The 21,760-nt window shown below is 40.1% G+C and overlaps 1 protein-coding gene across 6 annotated transcripts in view; it reads left to right on the top strand.

Annotated features, from left to right (window-relative positions):
* RCBTB1 (RCC1 and BTB domain containing protein 1) overlaps nucleotides 1-21,760 on the top strand; it is a 108,294-nt gene that overhangs the window by 57,215 nt on the left and 29,319 nt on the right. For 4 of the 6 annotated variants that reach the window (XM_084879398.1, XM_084879399.1, XM_084879396.1 and 1 more), the window contains exons 9-12: nucleotides 3,457-3,583; nucleotides 8,026-8,177; nucleotides 10,139-10,269; nucleotides 17,113-21,745. In XM_084879398.1, the coding sequence (XP_084735524.1) occupies nucleotides 3,457-3,583; nucleotides 8,026-8,177; nucleotides 10,139-10,269; nucleotides 17,113-17,253 (551 nt within the window). In that variant the 3' untranslated portion in view covers nucleotides 17,254-21,745. Of the gene's footprint in view, nucleotides 1-3,456; nucleotides 3,584-8,025; nucleotides 8,178-10,138; nucleotides 10,270-17,112; nucleotides 21,746-21,760 lie in introns of those variants that run through there. The other 2 variants (XM_084879400.1, XM_084879401.1) reach the window with 1 other exon arrangement.

Raw genomic sequence — 21,760 nt, 5'->3', positions numbered from 1 at the left:
AATAAACAAAATAAACTGGTGAAGAAAATAAAGTCAGAGGCGTAGAAACAGAAGAGATTGACAAATCTCAGAGGGAAGAAGACTGGAAGAGATCAACCAAATAATTTAATATGCATATATGCATTACCTAAGGACACAGACTATAGGGTGGTGAAGGCCTGGGGTGGGGCGGGAACCAGCTCGAGGGGGTAATGGAGGGAGAAATGGGAGACAGCTGTAATTACTCTCAACAATAAAAACTTTTAAAAATCGATGGTACATTTACACAATGGAATACTACTCAGCCATGAAAGAGAAGAAAATCTTACCCTTTGCAACAGCAGGGATGAACCTGGAAAGCATTGTGTTAAGTGAAATAAGTTCACATATGGGCAGAATTGAATGAACAAAATAAACTAACAAAATAGAAACAGACTCAGAGATAAGAGAACAGCCTAAAGCTGTCAGAGGGGAGGGGGTTTGCTAGGATGAGTGAAAAAGTTGAAGGGATTAAGCAACGAACAAAATGACAGCCCTGCCAAAACCGGTTTGGCTCAGTGGTGGAGCATCGGTCTGCGGACTGAGGGGTCCCGGGTTCGATTCCGGTCAAGGGCATGTACGTTGGTTGCGGGCACATCCCCGGTGGAGGGTGTGCAGGAGGCGGCTGGTCTATGTTTCTCCCTCATCGACGTTTCTGGCTCTCTATCTCTCTCCCTTCCTCTCTAAAAAATCAATAAAATATGTTAAAAAAAACAAAACAAAAACAACAACAAAAAAACGACAGCCCTGCCCAGTGTGACTCCATCAGCTTCATCCCATCACTAGGAGGTCTCCAGTTTGGTCAAGGGCACATGGGCTCCATCCCCCAGTTGGGGGCATACAGGAGTCAGCTGATCGATGTTGTGCTCTTACATCAATGTTTTTCTCTCTTTCTCTCCCTTCCCCTCTCTCTTAAAAAGAACAACAAAACAATAAAAACTTGTAGATAAGGTGATTGATTACCAGAGAGAGAGGGCTTCAGAGGAGGTGGAAGAGGATAAAAGAGGGATAAATGTTGATGGAAGGGGATTTGACTTGTGGTGGTGAGCACAATACAGTATACAGATGATGTATTATATAATAGAATTATACACTTGAGCCGAAACTGGTTTGGCTCAGTGGATAGAGTGTCGGCCTGTGGGCTGAAGGGTCCCAAGTTCGATTCAGGTCAAGGACATTTACCTTGGTTGCGGGCACATACCCAGTAGGGGATGTGCAAGAGGCAGCTGATTTATGATTCTCTCTCATTGATGTTTCTAACTCTCTATCCCTCTCTCTTCCTCTCTGTAAAAAAATCAATAATATATATATATATATATATATATATATATATATAGAGAGAGAGAGAGAGAGAGAGAGAGAGAGAGAGAGAGAGAATTACACACTTGAAACCTATATAATTTGTTAACCAATGTTATCCCAATAAATTAAATAAAAAAGCAAAGAAAAATTTAGTTCATAGAATGGGACTATTTGGCCATAATCACATATATGTGTCACACCAAAGCACTCTGTACACATCTTCAGATTCTCATATACTAAACCTGGACCTGTTATAAAAAGTTTCCTCAGATTTTTGTCTTAGAATCCTGATCCTGAAAAGGCATTCTTTTTAGAACATCCTAATATTTTTAATATTAAGCTTAGAAAAAAAAATATGGTCATTGAATATATTACTTTGATGACTTCTTTCCCTCTACCCACTAAGTCTGGTGTGTTTTTTTCCTCTCAATTTATTATTTCAGCTGAGCGATAGCTAGGAAGAAAGTCAGTTGGTGAATTCACACCTCAAGAATATTTCTTCTCTGAAAGAAGGTATACTTGTTGCCAGGAATTAAGAGGAAGAAAGGTGTATTTCAACCCCGATTACTAGATTCAGAAGTGAAGGCATTGATAAAAAGCTGTTGGGATGGGTGAAGTAGCCATCTAGACTGCTGGACTCTGTCTATCTTAGTGATTTCCCTTTTTTTTTTTTTTTTTTTTTTTTACCATCGTTGTAGGGTCAAAGAAAACTTGGTTTTTGAGAGAGTGGTGACCTTCCCTCCACTCTGCATTGAGAGCTCTGCATTGTGTGTGTGCTAGGTTAAGGTAATGGGCTCAGGCAAATGGTATTTCCTTGGGAGATTCTGATGATTGAGCCCCTGGGTAAATTCATCTGTTAGGTTTAGCCTAGGTCTTAGGAGTTTTCCCTCCTCTAAGCATCCCCCGGGTAACACCAGGCTCCTGAGAGAAGCTCAGTTATTTGGTGAAGTCACCATTCTTATCTTGTGGGCAGTCAGAAACTGTCTCTGTCCATTGTACCTGCATTCAGTGCCGATGAAGGTCCCTGTTAGCCTTCTACTTGTTTTTCTTTGTCCGTGCATATAAAACACAAGAAAGTGTTACATGGATTTGTTCAAGTGCCTTTACATTTTTTTTTCTTTTATTTCAGGGGTGAGGGGCCTGAAGAGGGGCAAATGGTGATGAAGGGGGCTGAAGGCTTGGTGATTTTGAAGGGAGGGGGAAGGTCTCTGCCCTTATTTATTTTAATTTATTTTAGAAAGAGGAAGGGAGAGAGATGGAAACATCAATGAGAGAGAAACATAGGTTGCTGCCTCAAGCACACCCCCTATTGGGGATCGAGCCTGCAACCCAGGCATGTGCCCTGATCAAGAATTGAACCAGCGACCTTGTGGTGCATGGGTCAACGCTCAACCATTGAGCTACTCTGGGACAAGTGCCTTTACTTCTTTTTCTTCATAATAATAGATCTACTTGTAATCATAACAGCAGTTCTTCTCATCAGGCAATGAGATCACATTTTTGTAAAACTGTTCCCTTTGAGTATGCCTTGTTATTAAGTAAATTTACTCTGTTTTTAGATAGGGTGTGCATTAATTCTTATTTTTTGTACATTCTTGTGGTTAAGAGGGATGTTTAGATTTCAAATATTGAAGAAAAGGGTTTTCTCTATGTAAGAACATGACTGCTTAGTATTACCATGTAATGTGAATTTGTTTCTTGGGATTCTTTGATTAGAACATAGCAACCCCTTGAAACGACCCCAAAACAGGGCAGAGGTGTTCTTAGTATTCCCGTCAAGGAAAACTGGTAAGTTTTTAGTCCCAGGAGAGAGTCACTCAAGTTTTGACCAAGTAGTCATGTAATCATGGACTAACAATAGCTTTTTCTTTTTTCAAAAAAAGTATACATTTCTGATGACTAATAGTATGTAAGACTAGTACTATTTGATCTTACCAAATACGTATTTTTTGTAGTTTATACACTTGGACACTTATTTTCATGCTGTGAAATTGATTTGTCAAGTAAGGCATGATCTCTTTTGAAAAAAATCAAGTGGAATTATCCCTCATGTTAATGATTATCTTTTGAAGTCTATTAAATGTTGAGTATGTTTCCTGAGTTTTTTTGTCTTTATAATGTGTTTGTTGCCTTCAGAGCATGAAGATTTTTTAACAGTTGCAGAGTCCCTGAAGAAAGAATTTGACAGCCCAGAAACTGCTGACCTAAAGTTCAGAATTGATGGGAAATATATCCATGTCCATAAAGCTGTTTTGAAAATCAGGTATTTTTGCATGAGCTTGAGACATCAATAACCTTATTTTCTTTTATAATACCTATTCCCTTGTTATTCCATAAAATGGGGACTATTAAGAAACAGCTTTGGCAGTAGAGGGAAATGACACAACTTAATCTTTTTGCAGATAGTATCAATCCACTCATTATTGAAGACTTTTGCATGCACATGTGTGTGTATGTGCACACATGGCCTTTTTAAAAAGCATAACGTAGGAGTATAAGTATTTGTTTATATATTTTTTAATAAATATATTTTAATTGATTTTTTTAGAGAGAGAGGAAAGGAGAGGGATAGAGAGATAGAAACATCAGTGAGAGAGAAACATCAATCAGCTGCCCCCTGGATTGAGCCCACAACCTGGGCATGTGCCCTGACCTGGAATTGAACTGTTGACATCTTGGTTGACAACTATGCTCAACCACTGAGCAACCCTGGCCACGCTGTCTAAATTGTTTTTAAATGAAGGATCTTGTGAATATTTATTTACAACAAAAACCTTATTTACATGGTCAAAAGCCTCCATAAAAGATTGCCAAGGAAAGTGTATATATACCTCCTTTTGCTCTTAATTAAAAATTTATTTTTATCATGCAGAAAACTCTGGAATGGTGGTCTTCTGGCTCAAGGGACATATAATTCTCAATTAAGGAAGTATGGTTTAGCTATATGTCAGGAGTTCTTGGTATAAATGTGAAGGAACTTTATATTTATTAGTGATTGGTTGGACTGTTGCTCACTAAGGCTGCCTTTACAGAAAAAGGCACAAGCAAAGTCAGTCTACTGAGAATTAAACTGGCCACTTACACGTCTTTTTGTGAACTTAGTCAAAAACCTATTTACAAAACAACATGTTAAAAGGAATTGAAAAGTCCACATATTATTCATTACTTAAGGGGTAAATATCTGCACCAAAGTATTAATTGAAAGATGAACTGGAAATGTTTATGTCTGTGAACCTGTGGACAGCCAGTCTATTCCTTTCATGTATAGATTTCTGACCCATTTCATCTATTATTCATTGCTTATATATCCATTTCTTTTTACTTCTCAGATAAAATAATTTTTTTTAAGGTAAATGGCCATTCTTTTAGTATTCTGAATGGATTTTGAAAGTATTTTGTGTTTATAATGTATCTCATTTTAAAAGGATTTAAAAAGATGGTTTTTGAAACCTATAAAGTAAGTCATACTTTTATAGAAAATCTATATTCAGAAATCAGTTTCTGAATTTACAGGTAGATTTGTACATGTTAATACAATACAAAAAGAAGCCCTTAGGTTTTCTTGAAATATGTGACTATAAGTAAGTTAGTGTCCAAGTGCACGGATTCATGCACACTGAAGGAAATTAATTAGAAGAAATTTTTTTATTTTTTTATTTTTATTTTTTTAATTAAGGTATTATATGTGTACATATCTTACCATTATAGAAGAAATATTTTAATATCACTATTCACGTCTACCGAGTCTCCTATCTACCTACTCCAGAACTTCTGTGAGGATCAAATGGGATGAGGCACAGGAAACACTTCACAAACATTTGGTTAAACTGTAAAGTGTTTGCATTGTATCTGGCTATAAAGCAAGTCGGGTTCCTGGGCTGAAGAAACTCCAAGGAGGCTAGTCGCTAGGGAGAGGAAGCCAAGCATTACGTGACGTCATTACCTGGCGCCCACAGTGACTGTTTCCAGGCTGAGCTAGGCAGTGGGCCGCATGGGGTCTTGGCAGCATTGGCTGCGGCTTGGTGGGTGTTGCTTCGGGGAGGTGGCAGGGCCTATGTTCCACTTGGGAGAAGCTGAGTGTTGGTGCCAGGTCTGTGGTGTCATTTATTTTTAAATGGCCAGTGCACATCATGGCAGCTCCTGCATTGAACATCTGTCCCCTGGTGGTCAGTGCGCATCATAGCTACCGGTTGGACAGATGGACACAGCCTTTTACACTGAGGGGCCAGATTATTATGGTCTCCGAATACATAATAATCTGGCCACTCAGTGTGTGTGTGTGTGTGTGTGTGTGTGTGTGTGTTGGCTGGCCTGCCTGCTGGTCGAACTGGTCGAGGGGATAATTTGCATATTTGCCTTTTATTATATAGGATATGCACTGAGTGGCCACATTATGTATTCAGAGAACATAATAATCTGGCCACTCAGAGTGTGTGTGTGTGTGTGTGTGTGTGTGTGTGTGTGTGTATAGATTGGTAACAGCTTGGAAAGAGAGGAAAGGGGCAAGGCAAAGCAAAGAAACAAAATAGGAGTAGTAGCCTACCATTTTGAAGACGAATCAGAAAGAGAAGGAAATGAAAGGTAATGAAACAATAATTAGTTTAAATGCAATCCAGTTAACATTTAAAACAGTTTTAAGATATTCTGATTAGCTGAAACCGGTTTGGCTCAATGGATAGAGCGTCGGCTTGGGAATGAAAGGTCCCGGGTTCGATTCCGGTCAAGGGCATGTACCTTGGTTGCGGGCATATCCCCAGTAGGGGGTGTGCAAGAGGCAGCTGATCGATGACTCTTTCTCATCGATGTTTCTAACTATCTCTCTCCCTTCCTCTCTGTACAAAATCAATAAAATATATTTTAAAAAAAAATATTCTGATTAGCATTGTTCTCGGTGGCCAAGACATGGAGATAGCCAAGGTGTCTTACAATAGAGGATTGGATAAGGAAGATGTGGTACATATATTTTATAGAATGCTACTCAGCCATAAGAAAAGATGAAGTACTGCCATTTGTAACCACATGGATGTACCTTGAGAATACTAGTATTGTGCTAAGTGAAATAAGTCAGGCAGAAAAAGCTAAGAACTATATGATTTCACTCATATTTGGATATAAAACTGAAACTCATAGACACAGACAACATCATGGTGGTTGCCAAATGGAAGTGGGGAGGGAAGTGTTACCTGGTAACAGAAGATGATTTGACTTTGGTGGTGGGTATACAGATCCTGTAATAAAGAAATGCACACCTGAAGCCTGTATGATCCTATTAACCAATGTCACCCCAATAAATTTGACTTAAATTTTTTTAAAAATGAATATAATAATAATATTTAAAAACCACAAATAAACAGCCTAGCCAGATTGGCTCAGTGGATAGAGCATCAGCCTGCAGACCGAAGGGTCCCAGTTTCAGTTTCAGTCAAGGGCACATAACCTCTTTTACATGCTCCTTGCCAGCTCGGACCCTGGTCAGGACTTGTGCAGGAGGCAGCCCCTCAATGTGCTTCTCTCACATCAATATTTCTCTCTGTCTTTCTCTCTCTCCCCCACTCTCTCTAAAAATCAATGGAAAAAATATCTTCTGGTGAGGATTAAAAACAAAACAAAACCACAAATGAATCATTTAAATGTGTTACTTTATAGTGATATGTTTGAAATCTCATTTTTAAATTTTCTTTAATTTCATTATTTAAAATGTATTTCTATACATTTAAAAAATATTTTTATTGATTTCAGGCAGGAAGGGAGAGATAGAAACATCAATGATGAGAGAGACTCATTGATTGGCTTCCTCCTGCACACCCCATACTGGGGATCAAGCCCACAACCCAGGCATGTGCCCTTGACTGGAATCGAACCTGGAACCCTTCAGTCCCCTGGCCAATGCTCTATCCACTGAGCCAAACAAGCTAGAGCTCATATACATTTAAAAAAAAACAAGTGAGCAAGATGTCTTGATATGAATGGGGACTGTCAAATGGAAACAGCAGTAATGCACAAGTGCTAGGCAGTCCTAGGCTCTACATAGAATTATTTTTAAAAATATATTTTTATTGAATTCAGAGAGAGAGAGAGAGGGAGAGAGATAGAAACATCAATAATGAGAATCATTGAATGTGTTGCCTCCTGCATGCTCCCTGATGGGGAGCAAGCCCGAAACCCTGGCATGTGCCTTGACCAAAGTCGAAATGTGACCTCCTGGTTCATGGGTCGATGCTCAATCACTAAGCCACGCCGGCCGGGCTACATATAATTCTTAATAGTTCATAGGAAGCACTCATAAAAAATGAGAGTCGTACCCTGGCCAGCTGGCTCAGTTGGTTGGAATATCATCCCACACACCAAAAGGTTGAGTTTGATTCCTTGTCAGGGCACATCCCTAGGTTGTGGGTTCAATCCCTGGTCAGGGCGTGTACCGGAGGCAACCAGTTGATGTTTCCCCCTCACATTGATGTTTCATTCTCCCTTCCTCTCTCCAAATTTCAATGAAAACATATCCTTGATTGAAGATTTTAAAAAATGAAAATAAGTGTACATAAAGGGCAAATATAAAAGTTCTTGCACATTGAATATTTTTTTAGAGTGCTAGCTAGATTCATGATCCTGGTGTGTGGAATCCCAAATATACTAGTAGTAAAGATACTTCTAATATTTGTTTATCTGATTCCATCAACTGAAATGACTTTTTCTCTCCCGTTTTAGGTGTGAACACTTTCGATCCATGTTTCAGTCTTATTGGAACGAGGATATGAAAGAAGTGATAGAAATAGACCAGTTCTCTTACCCAGTGTATCGTGCCTTCCTTCAGTTCCTCTACACGGACACGGTGGACCTGCCGCCTGAAGATGCTATAGGTACTCAGCCGCATTGGGACTGGCCACATCACATGGTCAGAAATATAGCTCCTCATCTTCTTATAGTATTGAAAAATGAAGAGTTTCAGCTTTATTAGCTTTTAAAAAATATTTGAAGTAAACATCTTTAAAAATAAAGATATTATATAGTTATCCTAATATATAAAAACCCTGTAATGACCCAAGGCTCAACTGAATGCCAGGATGCATGCGTAGCAGGCTCCGGTGGGCGGGGAATGGTGAGCGGGCTGAACTGCTGACCTCTCGGGGAGAGAGAGAAGTGGGGCTGATCAGTGGCATCACTGCTGCTGGTGAGGCCCCAAGAGAGAGAGCGAGAAGCTGTGGATCAGAACCTGCTGCTCTCTCTCGAGGTCTTGCCAGCAGCTGGGCTTCTCTCTCTCCGAGAGATCAGCAGTTCAGCTTGCTTACCAGCAGCCAGGGATGGCTGTTGATCAGGCCTGCCTCTCTGATCAGACCCGGATATAGGCCCAGAGACACTGACTGGCATAGAAACTGACTAAATCAGAACAACATCTGGGTGAACTGCGAGGAGCCAATTGCTGCCTAGGAGGCAGAGATTTTGACACTGACTGGCATGGAAACTGACCAATCAGAACCTAATCTGGGTGAACTGTGAAGGCAGAACCTAAGGTAGGAGCTGAGAAGTGGTTTTAAGGGCCACAGCTGTTTGGTGTAAGGTAAGGTGACCAGACATCCCGCTTTTGGCGGGACAAATTGTTAAAAATTGGAACTGTCCCGCCAAAAGCGAGATATCTGGTCATCTTAGTGTAAGGCCATGGAAGGCAAACTTTTGCCCCTTGAGTGTGGCTCTTTCACAAAATACCGCGGCCTGGGTGAATCTATTTTGAAGAAGTGTCATTAGAAGAAGTTTAAGTTTAAAAAATTTGGCTCTCAAAAGAAATTTCAATCGTTGTACTGATGATATTTGGCTCTGTTGACTAATGAGTTTGCTTACCACTGGTGTAAGGTGTAAGAAAGCAATTCAATTTTTTAATGACCAATTTGGCGGTATAGTGCATATGGCTGGCTGACAGTCCAAATATAGGGATTATGTAGTTTTGTCTGCCAAGAGCATCTCCTCCTGAAGAAAAAGGCTTTTCCTCCCATTTAAGCAATTCTATCCTATATAATCTATACTAATAAAAGGGTAATATGATAATTAGACTGGGACAACCAGCCATCTTCTGGACGTCCGACTTCCTTTCAGACAGTGCCATGGTTGTGGGGGCCAAGGCAGAGGCAGTTAGGGGCAATCATGCCAGCAGTGTAGGGCAGTTGGGGGCGAGATCATGCCAGCAGGTGGTTAGGGGCAATCAGGCTGGCAGGAGAGGGCAGTTAGGAGCAATCAGGCAGGCAGGCAGAGGTTAAGGGCTATTAGGCAGGCAGGTGAGCAGTTAGGAGCCAGCGGTCCCAGATTGCAAGAGGGACGTCTGATTGCCTAGAATTGGGCCTAAACCTTCAGTCGGACATCCCCCAAGGGGTCCCTGATTGGAAAGGGTGCAGGCTGAGCTGAGGGACTGCCCCTCACCCCCGCGCATGAATTTCATACACTGGGCCACTAGTGGTTAATAATTTTGGACATTAAATTAGTCCAAAATTATTTTTGTGGGATTATTTTAATTTTTTAATGGATTTAACATGTTGTTTTGGAAACAAAATGAATGGAAAATTTCCTTTTTTGCCTTTCTCTGCACTATAGAAGGAATTGTATAAAGTGAGTAGAAGCGAGGTTGGTTTGGGGAGTTGGGGAGGTAAGGAGTAACAAAGAGAACTTAATAAAATTCAAGTATTGACTAAGAAACTTCTGACTTACCTACATTACTTTGTGTACCAGAAACAAAAGAAAGTACATATACATATATGTATGTATTGATATATATGTTTAAATTATGGCACATTATTGTAAACTTTATTAAAACTGCTCTATTTTTAACTTTTAGGTCTTTTGGATTTGGCGACATCTTACTGTGAAAACAGACTGAAAAAACTTTGTCAGCACATTATCAAGCAAGGAATCACGGTGGAGAATGCCTTCTCATTATTCTCTGCTGCAGTCAGATACGACGCAGAGGTAATGTAAAACCACAAACAGAAACTCGAACCACCCTAAGTCCCTGTGTGCCCCTTTCTGTCTTTTTCTCACTTTGACAAGGACCATGATGAGTAACCTCCTTTCTACTTAGGAATCAGTGAAGTGACTGATCCCTGAACAATGAAATCCGGCCTTGCTTCTTTCTTTTCTGTTCTTAGTTTCAAAATTGTTATTCTCTTTTTCTTTCCAAGATAAGAAATTGAGGTCCCAGCAGCTGTACTGCTGGGTGGAATATGAAGTGCACACTAATTGGACTAACAAACCACAGATTTTAGTTCAGGTTTTCCTCAAGGTCAGCATACGTATCTTTCAGGGCCACTTTGCTGTTCCCCGCTCTACCCTGTCGTAAGCCATGGATGCCATATGATTTATATCTGCATATGTTCTGAAATTCTACCATTGTCTAACAACACAGTTATTCATGTGTTAAGAGCTTGCTCTGGAATCCTTTTTGTCTATTTTTTATTTACACTGGATTGAATTCTTAATTTTAGGATTCATGGATCTCTTAAGACTGTGATTGAAAGGGCTTTGGGAGTCTGACGTTTTGTGTTTATGTGCGTTTTCTGGAAGGGAAGAACCATAGCTCCTCATGAGCAGGAATGGTCTTATTCATCTGTGCCCCGGTGGTGCCTGGCACAGAGGCTCTGGGTGACAAATGTTTGTGAACCACCCAAAGGGAGCTTTAGGGACGCTTAACGAACTAAAGGGTGGTATGGTTGCTGTTACAAATTCACAGGGAATATAGAGATCAGTAGCTTTGAAGTTCATGATATCTACTTAAGATCTCCACCCTATAGGGCGCAATTTGTTTAGTATTATAAGTAATCTGTTATCATATTCGGAGTCAGAATACCGGTACCAGGGAATTGACCGAACACCTGAAAGGATCTGCAGCTGTGGCCGTGGAGAGATGGAGGACAGCTTCCTCCCCATCACACTTAGGGATTAGAGTGCACCATTATGTCTTGTGCTTTCAAAATGTGTCCTATTTTTATTTGAGATTATGTTACTATTATAAATATTTGATAAGGTCAAATATAGCTGACTTTCTCTCTAGCCTTTTCAACAAATGGAATAATCAAAAGGGATTTTTAAGAGAAAGTGGAAGTATAGTTTTTTCTCCTACCCTTTCTCGGATAGTATGAGCTTCTTTATTAGACATGCTATAATAAATTTTCTTAGATTTAATTTCCACCTGATGATATAAATTGCCAGTGTCTTTCCTCTCCATTTTGTGATTGATTTTAGAATCTTGTCTGTGTCTCTACATACTCCTCCCCGTTGCTAATGAGCTCCACATTTTGGGGTGTGATCTTGCTGACTAAAACCATCTGGACAGAGGCAAACATTTCATCTCTAGTTGCTGAAACTTTCTTCCTCACTTCTAGCTAACATGTACCCCAGAAAGTTTATAGAAAAGTCTTAAGTTAGCTGATCATTTCCCTGACTAGTTTTTTTCTCAATTAATTATAAACACATTAAAAATAAAACCCATTATTTGAGACCACAAATGCATGGGATCTCCCAGAGTCTGCCACAATATGGGCATGTAGTTAGTATTAAAAATATACATTGAGTTAAATTCATGAATGAATGTATTTGAAACATGTAATCATGAAGATGTGCTTATTAAAAAACTTTATAACACATTCAATATGGAAAATATGTTCCTTCAAACACTTTTTGACAAAAGAATCTTTAAGCAAATGTGCACACATAAAAGCAACAAAAATGTATTGACTCACTACTTATGAAGAGTTTTTAAAATTAACTATTGTGGAGTCCTTTCATTATGAATGAAGCTTTCTATGTAGTAAAGAAGGACTTGGAGAAGGAGCACTTGTATTCCCGTAGCATAAATTTGAATAAATATTGACATTAAGGGAGAAAATGTGAGTAAAACATTGTCTTGAGGTACTTCTGTGTCACATTATAAAAAATTTGAAATGTTTATACTATTTCATGAATTTTTTTGCATTTTAATTTATTGATTAAGGTATTATTTATGTGTCCTCATCCCCATTACCTTCCCCTCACTCACTCATGCCTCTGCTCCCCTGGTGTCAATTGGTTAGGCTTATATGCATGCATACAGGTCCTTTGATTGATCTCTTCCCCTTTACCCTCCCCTCTCCTACCTTCCCTCTGAGGTTTGATCTGTTTTTGTTCATCACTTTATGTTGTTTATCATGTTTTAGGAAATTTTTGTTTTCTATTATATTTGAAATTTAGGAGGAACAGTTGGGAAGTATTATTTGTTTAATAAGATGAGAGAATTTTCCAGAAAATCCTACTTGTTGAGTAACTTATATCTTAGAATTTTGTTTTTGTTGGGAAGCCATAAATATGAGCCGAAAAATGTAATTCCAAAAGTGGTTTGGGATGTGAGTATTGGAAAACTTTATGCTAAAATCAGATGGTCAGCATTTTTTTTCTTCTTTCTGTGGGCCAAATTATAAGCTATGACCAGTAGACTGTAAAATATGTTTGGGATAACGAGAGAAAGAACCTTTCTCTATTTTTTCCATATGACACGATATGTAAATACATTCTTAAAAAAAAAAAAAACTTCAATCTGAAATATTTTGTATTTGATATAGTATAAAATGAATTCTAGATACAGGTTAGAGGCTTTGTTTGACAATTACTTTAACAAGTTTGGACAGTTGGTTATGGTTCGCCATCTCTTGTCATCTGCGTGTGTGAGGTTGGCTTGTGACAGGAAGGCAGCCTTCCCCAGGAGGCCTGAGCGTTCGCTGTTTTCGTGTGGGTGTATTAGGACCGATAACTCCATCAAATACATTTGCATTTTTAAGATGTTGATATTAAGCTTTGGCCAGGTAGCTCAGTTAGTTGGTTGGAGCGTCATGCCGATATGCCATGATTGTAGGTTCGATTCCCAGTTAGGGCATATACAAGAATCAACCAGTGAATGTATAAATAGGTGGAACAGCAAATTGTTGTTTCTCTCTGACTATCTCTTTAAAATCATAAATAAAACATTTTTAAGATGATATTAAGACCATCATTCTCTTTTTGTTACTAAAGAAAATCTGTGGGAAGGAAGGAAAAACAACTTGTTTGATATGTACTAATATAGTGACTAAAATAATTAAATCAAATATTTAAAATTTAGAATGAAATTATAAATTATTTCAATATAGCAGTTTTTAATTTTGATCTTCCTTGCTAATTACAACAAATCTGATGTTTCACGCTATTTGCCTTTATAATAATCTCACCACAAGATGCCATAAACATGGACGTAAGTTCTAAAACATTAATAATAATACTGTGTTAGATTTGCATATCCCACTTCCCTACTCAGTGGGCTTTGAGAAAACTCTTTCATTCTGTCCTTCTTGTCCTTCTTGGAAAGCTTTTATTTAAAGCCCAGCAATCCTGTTATAGTTGACCAGTGACCCAGTGCACGAAATTTGTGCATATTAAAAGGGATTAGAAGAAATAATTTAATACTGCTTTTTGCCCTTTCTCTATAATAGAAGTGTCAGAGATGAAAGAAAATTAGTAAAATGTATATGAAAACCTTCCTCCTGTCAGCGTTTGGAGTGTGCCACGGGAACTAGAGTCAAGTCCCTGCACACCCATACGCCTTTAAATTTTGGGAGACCCAGCCCCAGCCGGCCCCAGCCCCATTGGGCTAGATCAATACCCAGCTGGTGCACCCTCATCAAACCCCACTGGGTGGGGTGCGTGTCCTCAGGTTGCCTGGCCTGGTGCCAGGGCGGGTGGCGCGGCCTCAGCTCCCCCATCAAGCCCCGCCCGGGGCAGGGGGGGGCAGCCCCTGGTCCCCCAGCCCAGTGCCAGGGCAGGGTGCATGGCCTGAGGTCCCCAGGCTGGGGCAGGGGCATGCCTTGAGGCCCCTGTCAAGGGGGATGCGGCCTCAGGTTTTCCAGCCTAGCACCAGGTTAGCGGGGAGTGGCCTGAGGTTCTCCAGCCTGGCACCAGGGCAGCGGGGGCGGGGGGGGTGTGCCCTGAGGTTCCCCCACAGCCTTGCTGGGCAGGGAGCATGTCCTAAGGTCCCCTGTCTAGCCCCACCAGGCGGGGGGGTATGGCCTGAGTCCCCCAGTCTGGCGCTGGTGCAGGGGGTGTGGCCTGAGGTTCCCCGTCAAGCCCTGCCAGGTGGGGGTCGCAGCCTGAAGTTCCCTGTGAAGCCGCACCAGGCAGGGGCACAGCCTCAGGCCCCCTGCCCCGGCCCAGTGCCGCGCAGCCTCAGGTCCCTGCTGATTGCTCGTTAAGGCACGTTAGGGGAACTCGGCTTCCACTGTGGGAACAGCCGTCTTGTGTTACGGGACCCCCACTCTGCTGTAGGCACATCCATCTTGCTATGGCTTGACGGTCAATTAGCATATTCCCTCTTTATTAGGTAGGATGTATTGATTATATATGAATCACATTTTTTTTCTAAGCAATTGGAGATCTGATCATTTGCAAAATGCGCTGAACAGATCATGTAGATTCTTACAATATTTAAGAATTATCAGAAAGATGTTTATCTAATTCACACATCTGAGGCAAACTGGTTCCGGGCATTGGTTTTTTCAATTAATTTGCTTGGCTATGCCACTCTGATTCATGCAAATGAATTTGCATATTCCAGTTTCTCTTTCCAAGTGCTTTCAATGCTTCCTTTTCCATAGATCTTCCTTCACCAAGGTTCAATTAGTTTCTTAAACAATGGATATTTAGATTATTTTCAGTATTCTCTAGTTAGAATTTTCTTTTTAAGTCTCACCTGAGGATATTTTCCATTGCTTTTAGGTAGAGGGGAGGGAGGTAGAGGAGGGGGGAGGGGGAGGGGGAGGGAGAGGGAGGGGGAGGTGTCTGCAGGCTGCCTCCCGCTCTCCCGGCCTGGGGCTGGAGATGAACCCGCAGCACAGGTACTGGTGCCAGTATGTTCTTAATCTGGACTGAACCTGCCACCCTTCCGTGCGTGGTACCAGTGCTCCAACCACGGAGCCCTACCAACCAGGGCCCTGGTTAGACTTCTGTTTGAAACGGTTAAACATTTGTTGAATATTGAGAAATCTCACCAATTCGAAGGCAGTTTGATAGAACTATTTTTATTGATATATGAATGGATTTGTAATTAGAAGCAGTTTGCATTTTTTTTTAAAGTTTCTATTGATGAAAGAGAGAGAGAGAAATATCTATCTGCTGCCTCCTGCATGTCCCCTTCTGGGGATTGACCCCTCAGCCTGGGCATGTGCTCTGACAGGGAACCAAATGTGACCTCCTGGTCCACCGGTCAGTACTCGCCCTCTGAGTAGCACTGAGTAGCACTGGCCGGGCTTCTTTCCCTTTGAACTTGAAGTTATATAATTAAAACTTAATATTTAAACATCCTTATCTGATATATTACATGGTTTTGAACAACTTTCTTGCTCATGACTGGCTACTTCTTCCTAAGTTATGGATAAACTAGTTTTCTAGTTTTGATAAATAAAATCAGAGTATAACTTACCTTCCTGTGGAATAATTTAGTCCCTAGAGCTATTTATTAACCTCTGGGTTATAAAATACCAGGAGTAGTGCTTTTTCTTTAATATTAACGTGAGAATGTTTTATATAGTTTAGCATTTTATTTTAATATAATACACAGAGCATTCAGTTGCAAGTTTATTCAACCCATTCGGTATCTCTTATTAAAAATATGGATTCAGAGATTGTGCTAACGTTTTAAATGCATTTTGAATTATCTAGAAAACTCTGCCAGTGGCTGGCTAGTCCACATTAGATGGCGTTTATCTCCTACTGGTTATATTCCTGGAGGGGAGACAAAGGGCCTTTGTTTGAGAGGTCTGCACTGAGGGAGCAAAAGAGGTGTATGTCCATGTTTGTGTGAGTCCTTCCCCATTTTGCCTAAAATTCTCATTTCATGGTTACTGGAAACGTGAAGTCAAGACTGTACCGTTTAAATGTTGAGTCCCTGAGTATCTTCACAGTATCCAGCCAAGTGATAAAAATCAAGCTATTTGTGATGAGTTATTAGTAGGATTGCTTTTATGTACTTAGTCTTGGTATATATTCCTGGTACCTCATTAATTTAATATATGTTCCAACATACAGAGGAGCAAACAGCATTAGCGTCTTGCTGGGGCTGACAGGATGTATTGGGCAGAAATCGATTTTTAAATGGTTCTGGTTTACCTTCCTGAAGGTGGTGGTTGGTGACTTCCGTTTGTCTGACTGAAAACCCAATCTCTGAATATTCTTCCTGTTAATCATCTAAGAAATTGGTGTGATGGAAGTTGTATATTATTCTTGAAGGCATTTGTATTTAGGAGAGCATGAAAGTGAATTTAAGGTCCTTGGAAATTTTTTTAATGTGTCACTTTAGGTTGACTACACCTCTTTCTTCAACACTAATCTAATTCTTATAGTCTCTCATTAAATAACCCATATCTTAATTCTTTTCTCTGACTTCTTGAATGTGGTGAAACATATGATAGGGACTAAAGTCGCATTAGCTTTTAAAATCATATCGTCAAGTAAGACTAGACTGTGTGATAACCATGAGGAAACTCCCTCACGGGCTGTGTGTGTGCACGTGGGTGTGTTTTGAAGACTCAGACGAGATAGGGAGCCGTTGCTGTCACTGAGTTGTGAGTAAGCAGTGTGTGCTTTTCTGACGCCTACCTGTGGTCACTTGTTGCCTAATTTGAGGTTTCTGGACTCAGCTGTCTTTTCTGGGGGAGGGGGAAGCACTTGGAGGGGAATGGTGTGGAGAGAAGTTATTTAATCAAGGTTAATTTAAAAAGACCTCTTCTTGTTTTTATTTTTGTTGTGTGTGTCCAGGATTTAGAAGAATTCTGCTTTAAGTTTTGCATCAATCATTTGACAGAAGTTACACAGACTGCAGCATTTTGGCAAATGGATGGCCCTCTGCTAAAGGAATTCATTGCTAAAGCCAGTAAATGTGGAGCCTTTAAGAACTGAAGCCAAGGCTGCGGGTTATGTGTGAGTGCCCTGGGCACTGGGATGGTGTGTTTTGTGCGCTCCTGGTGATGTGCCGCAGGTAAACCCATCAGGCTGTCTCTTCATATCTGAGACACCTTCTCCGGGTAGGAATATATGAAGGATATACAGCTTTTCCTGAACTTTAAACAACTCTTGTTTCCAGACAGGTATATTTTAAATGTGACTGTCGGTTTGTTTGGAACACTAGAAAGGGTGAAAGTTCAGCTGGTTGTTTAGAGGAATTTATGAACTTGGAAAGGGGAAGTTTGTGGCACCTCTCCTGGCTAACGTATCAACAATCTGTTTGACACTAGGGGTGGGGGTAGTTTGTGAATTGTGAGTGAGACATACAGGCCCCACTATGAATTAAAGATGCTGACTTTGGGACTTATTGAATTGCTGCGTTGTTAGTTCAGCTGCCTTACTGTGAAGGATTAGCGGAGATATTTTCAGGCTTTTATTTTTGTGTTTGCACTATTGATGGACTTTTCTTAACTTCATGGTGTATGAAAATAATACTGAATTTAATATGAGTTAAATATTGAAATGATAATTATGTAAAGATAAATTTATAGATTAGTCAAGCTTTCTCTTAAGACTTAAGCACATAAAGATTAGTAATTTAGAACTGTCTGTGAAAAGTTGATAATGAAAGAAACTTGGACAAAGGTGAATCTTTTATAAATTAGGATCTCCACTACTATTTAACTATGTTTTATTTTATTAAGATAAAATTTGAGAGCTTGAGTTTAAATTGCTCCCTCCTCCATACACACTTTTTCCTCTAAAACAATGATATACTCAGTAGACTCTTGCCTTCCTAAATTGTGGCTTGCTATGTCATCAGTTCTCCTGCCTTTGACTCAAAGAAAAGGTTCTTAGAAGCACCTCACAGGGTTTAATGGAATTGGTTTTCTCTCTCACCTAAGCCAAATCTATCACCAGTTTGCTTATTTGAAACTTCGCCAGCTTTTACCTTTGGTTTTCCTCTCCATTTAATTGTGTCAGGTCTAATATTTAGCACAATTGGACCTTAAAAAAGGATCAAACTTATGGGATTTTTTGTTTTGTTTTTTGGGGGTCTGGTTATGAAGTGTGATTTGTTATGAAGTGAGTTTTGTCATATTAGTTGAATTTGCTTTAAGAACAACCCTCTGCTCTGCCCTCCAACCCACAGATTCATTTTTATTTGTGGGAGTTCTCTTAGGAAATTGTTTCCTGCCTAGGAGGTCCTCCCTTCTGAACTTGGAGCCTAAATACATTTTCAGATCCAAATTAGCAAGAGGGTGAAGAGATGTGGCGGCTATTGTTTTTAGCCGTGTTTATAAGTGCTTGTGTAGCAGGGAGGACCCGACACTAGACATTCATTGGCAGGTAAATATATACAAATCTAGAAGTCCCAGCCCCCTTTTCTTGACCATGTTGCTAGTGAGTGAAGTCCAGTGATTAGATTAGAATTAGTTTTGTATCACGATAGAACTTTTCTTATATTAATTAGGATGGATAGTGTTTGTAACAATCACTCTTCTTTAGGCTTATTTTGATCTGGACAAAACATAAACTTCAGTATGTTTACTATTGCTCTTACTTGAAAAAAGGACTATGAAAAGCACAAATTAAAGTAGGTCCATTTCCATACATGGTTCATAAATTGAACAAATATTTGTGAAGAACCACTTCTCATATTATTAATTTGTGTGAGTTTGTATGTAGTGAAGAGAACAGGAATAAGTTTCTCAAAATTGTTTGAGTATCTTTTTAAAAAAATATACTTATTTTTCTACTTGGTTTTGTTGTTAATCATAGAGATAAAAACTATTCTTTGAATTGCTTTTTTCATCTGATGTAATAATGAAAGCCAAAGTATTCATATTTCCTAAAATAGCCCTAAATGTTCTGTTGATCTTTTTACTGGAACAATGTTTGATATTCTAATGTGTAGGTTGTATTTATGTAATGTGCAGAATGACATATTAATAAAGTTGTCTGTTAAGAGGCATGTAGTTGCTCCACCACTCCCCTCAAAAACCAGTACCATGCAGCCGTAAAAAGAAAGGGAATCCTGACACATGCCGCAACTTGGATGAACCTTGAAGACATTACGCTAGTTTCAACAAGCCAGTCGCCAGCGGACAAAGACTGTGTGATTCCACTTATGAGACGTACCTGGTCACTGTCCGAGACGGAGTAGTTTGTGGTTGCTAGGGGCTCCGGGAGGAGGAAATGGGGAGTCAGTCACAGAGCTGCAGTTGTGCTAGGTGAAGAGTTCTGTGGATGGACCGGGGTGGGGGTAGCAAAAACAGTGTGGATGTACTTGATGCTACAGAACTGTGCACTTAAACATAGTTAACATGGTTTTACACATAATTTGCAACAACTTAAAAAAACAGGTATCAGGCTAAAAATAGATACCATCATGAACATGTGTCAGCTGCTTAACTACACAAACCCCCATAGAAATCCTTTGATTTTATTCCTGCTGAAAGATAATACAGTTGAGCTGTCACAGCAGAAAAGTATATCTGAATCCTTTGGGGTACTTATGAGCGAAGGAAAAGACACAAATAGTCCCTGCCCTCTGGGAAAGTATACATTATAGGAAAGGTTTAGGAGTGAACACAGTAACATCTGTAAACAGCTTTTCGTGATAGAGAAAACCTAAGAGACTGAATGTCAAATGGCACAAGCAAAGGCGGAGGAGCCTTCCGGAGCCTGACATAAGCAAGTCTGGTTGAGTAGAGGGAGAAAAGCCAGGGCTGATGGTGGAAATGCTGGCAAGGGGAGGACATGTGTGTGGGAAAGGTATTTCCCGTGGTGCCAAGCAGCATGCCCTGTGCTGCACATACATTTTTTTCATGCCCACATTTTGTACTGTAAGGTAGGCGGGATTGGGCTGAGGTAGATTACCATTTGGTTAAAGTTTTCAGTACTAAATGACACAGCTAAGGTACAAAACCAGGTCTAGGTTTGCCTGACATTTGCTTACTTTATGACTGCAAAGCACAAGCTGCGTTGTGCCAAAGTAGTATTGTGTATGACAGATTAAATTGGAAAATAAAGGTGGGGGAACAGAGGTTTTCTTTAAAATAAAGACCATGAAGTCAAAACGATTACTCCGATAAGCTTTGCTATAGGATGCAGTGTTGTTGCATCGCAAATCCGCGAGCTGGACAAGAGCCTGAAGGAGGCAGTCAGCTAGGCGTCATCCTTACTGCGCACAGCGCAGGCTCAGAGCAGGTTACCTCTGGCGAATCCTGAACACTGAAGGGAGTATTTATTTTTGATAGCCTTCTAGTTCTTTGTGTGAGTTATTTTTTTTTTTAAATTGAAAATAGGAGGCTTATTTTCTTTCTTTTCTTTTTTTTAATATATATATTATTGATTTTTTTACAGAGAGGAAGGGAGAGAGATAGCTAGAAACATCGATGAGAGAGAAACACCAACCAGCTGCCTCTTGCACACCCCCTGCCGAGGATGTGCCCGCAACCAACGTACATGCCCCTGACTGGAATCGAACCTGGGACCCTTCAGTCCACTCTACCACTGAGCCAAACCGGTTTCGGCTGTGTAGGTTATTTTTGTAGACAGCTTATAACCTTGAGTACATATCATATATAGCAAACCTGTCATATCCATACAGACACCTGTAACCTTGAGTATCATATCTATACAGGCACCTGGCATCAATATCAGCGTATCAGTTCCTTATGTTAGATTGGCTAGCTTGCAAGGTCAGACACTTAAGTTTATCTTTTCTATTCAAGCAAAAAAACAAAGTTATTTTACAGTCTGAAAATAGCAGAGGGACTAGCAAAAATAGCAGAATTCTAAAACAGCAGTTTCGAAGAGCAGTTTTTCCAAAAGAGGGATTGTTAGTGCACTTCTTTATCAGGGGCAGAAGCGGAGTTAGTTGCCATGTAGACCAGGGGAAACTTGATGCAGTGGGTCTGGTATGGAGTCTTGGCTATTAGTTTAAGTCCCCCAGGTGATTCTGATGTGCAGGTTTGAAAACCGCTGGCTTTGATTTTGTCCCTCAGGTAAGAATGACTTGGACTAGGTTTGTCTTTACAACAGGTATGGACCCATTCTCTTTCGCCTACATCATATTCTTCTCTGAACAGATACTCTTTGAGTACTTATTTCATTCCAGGCATCATGCTGAGACTTAGATCAAACTCATTTTGAAATGTAGCATTAATGCCCTGGCCAATCTGGCTCAGTGGATATAGCCTCCTGCGTTCAATTCTGGTCATGGGCATACCTCATTTGCAGGCTCAATCCTTGGCTCTGATCAGGGTGCATGTGGGAGGCAACCAATTGATGTCTCTCTCTCGCATGGATGTTTCTCTCTCTGTTTCTCCCCCTCCCTTCCACTCTAAGAAATCAATGGAAAATACCTTGGATGAGAATTAACAATAATAAGAAAAGTAGCATTATTGTGAATTAGGATACTATAGTAAAAAATTAGAAATGTGAATGTAAGGTT

The sequence above is a fragment of the Pipistrellus hanaki genome (genome assembly GCF_964339955.1).
Source record: "Pipistrellus hanaki genome assembly, chromosome: 3".
Lineage (NCBI taxonomy): Eukaryota > Metazoa > Chordata > Mammalia > Chiroptera > Vespertilionidae > Pipistrellus > Pipistrellus hanaki.
The sequence above is the reverse complement of the archived record's forward strand: the minus strand, read 5'-3'. Positions and strand labels throughout refer to the sequence as shown.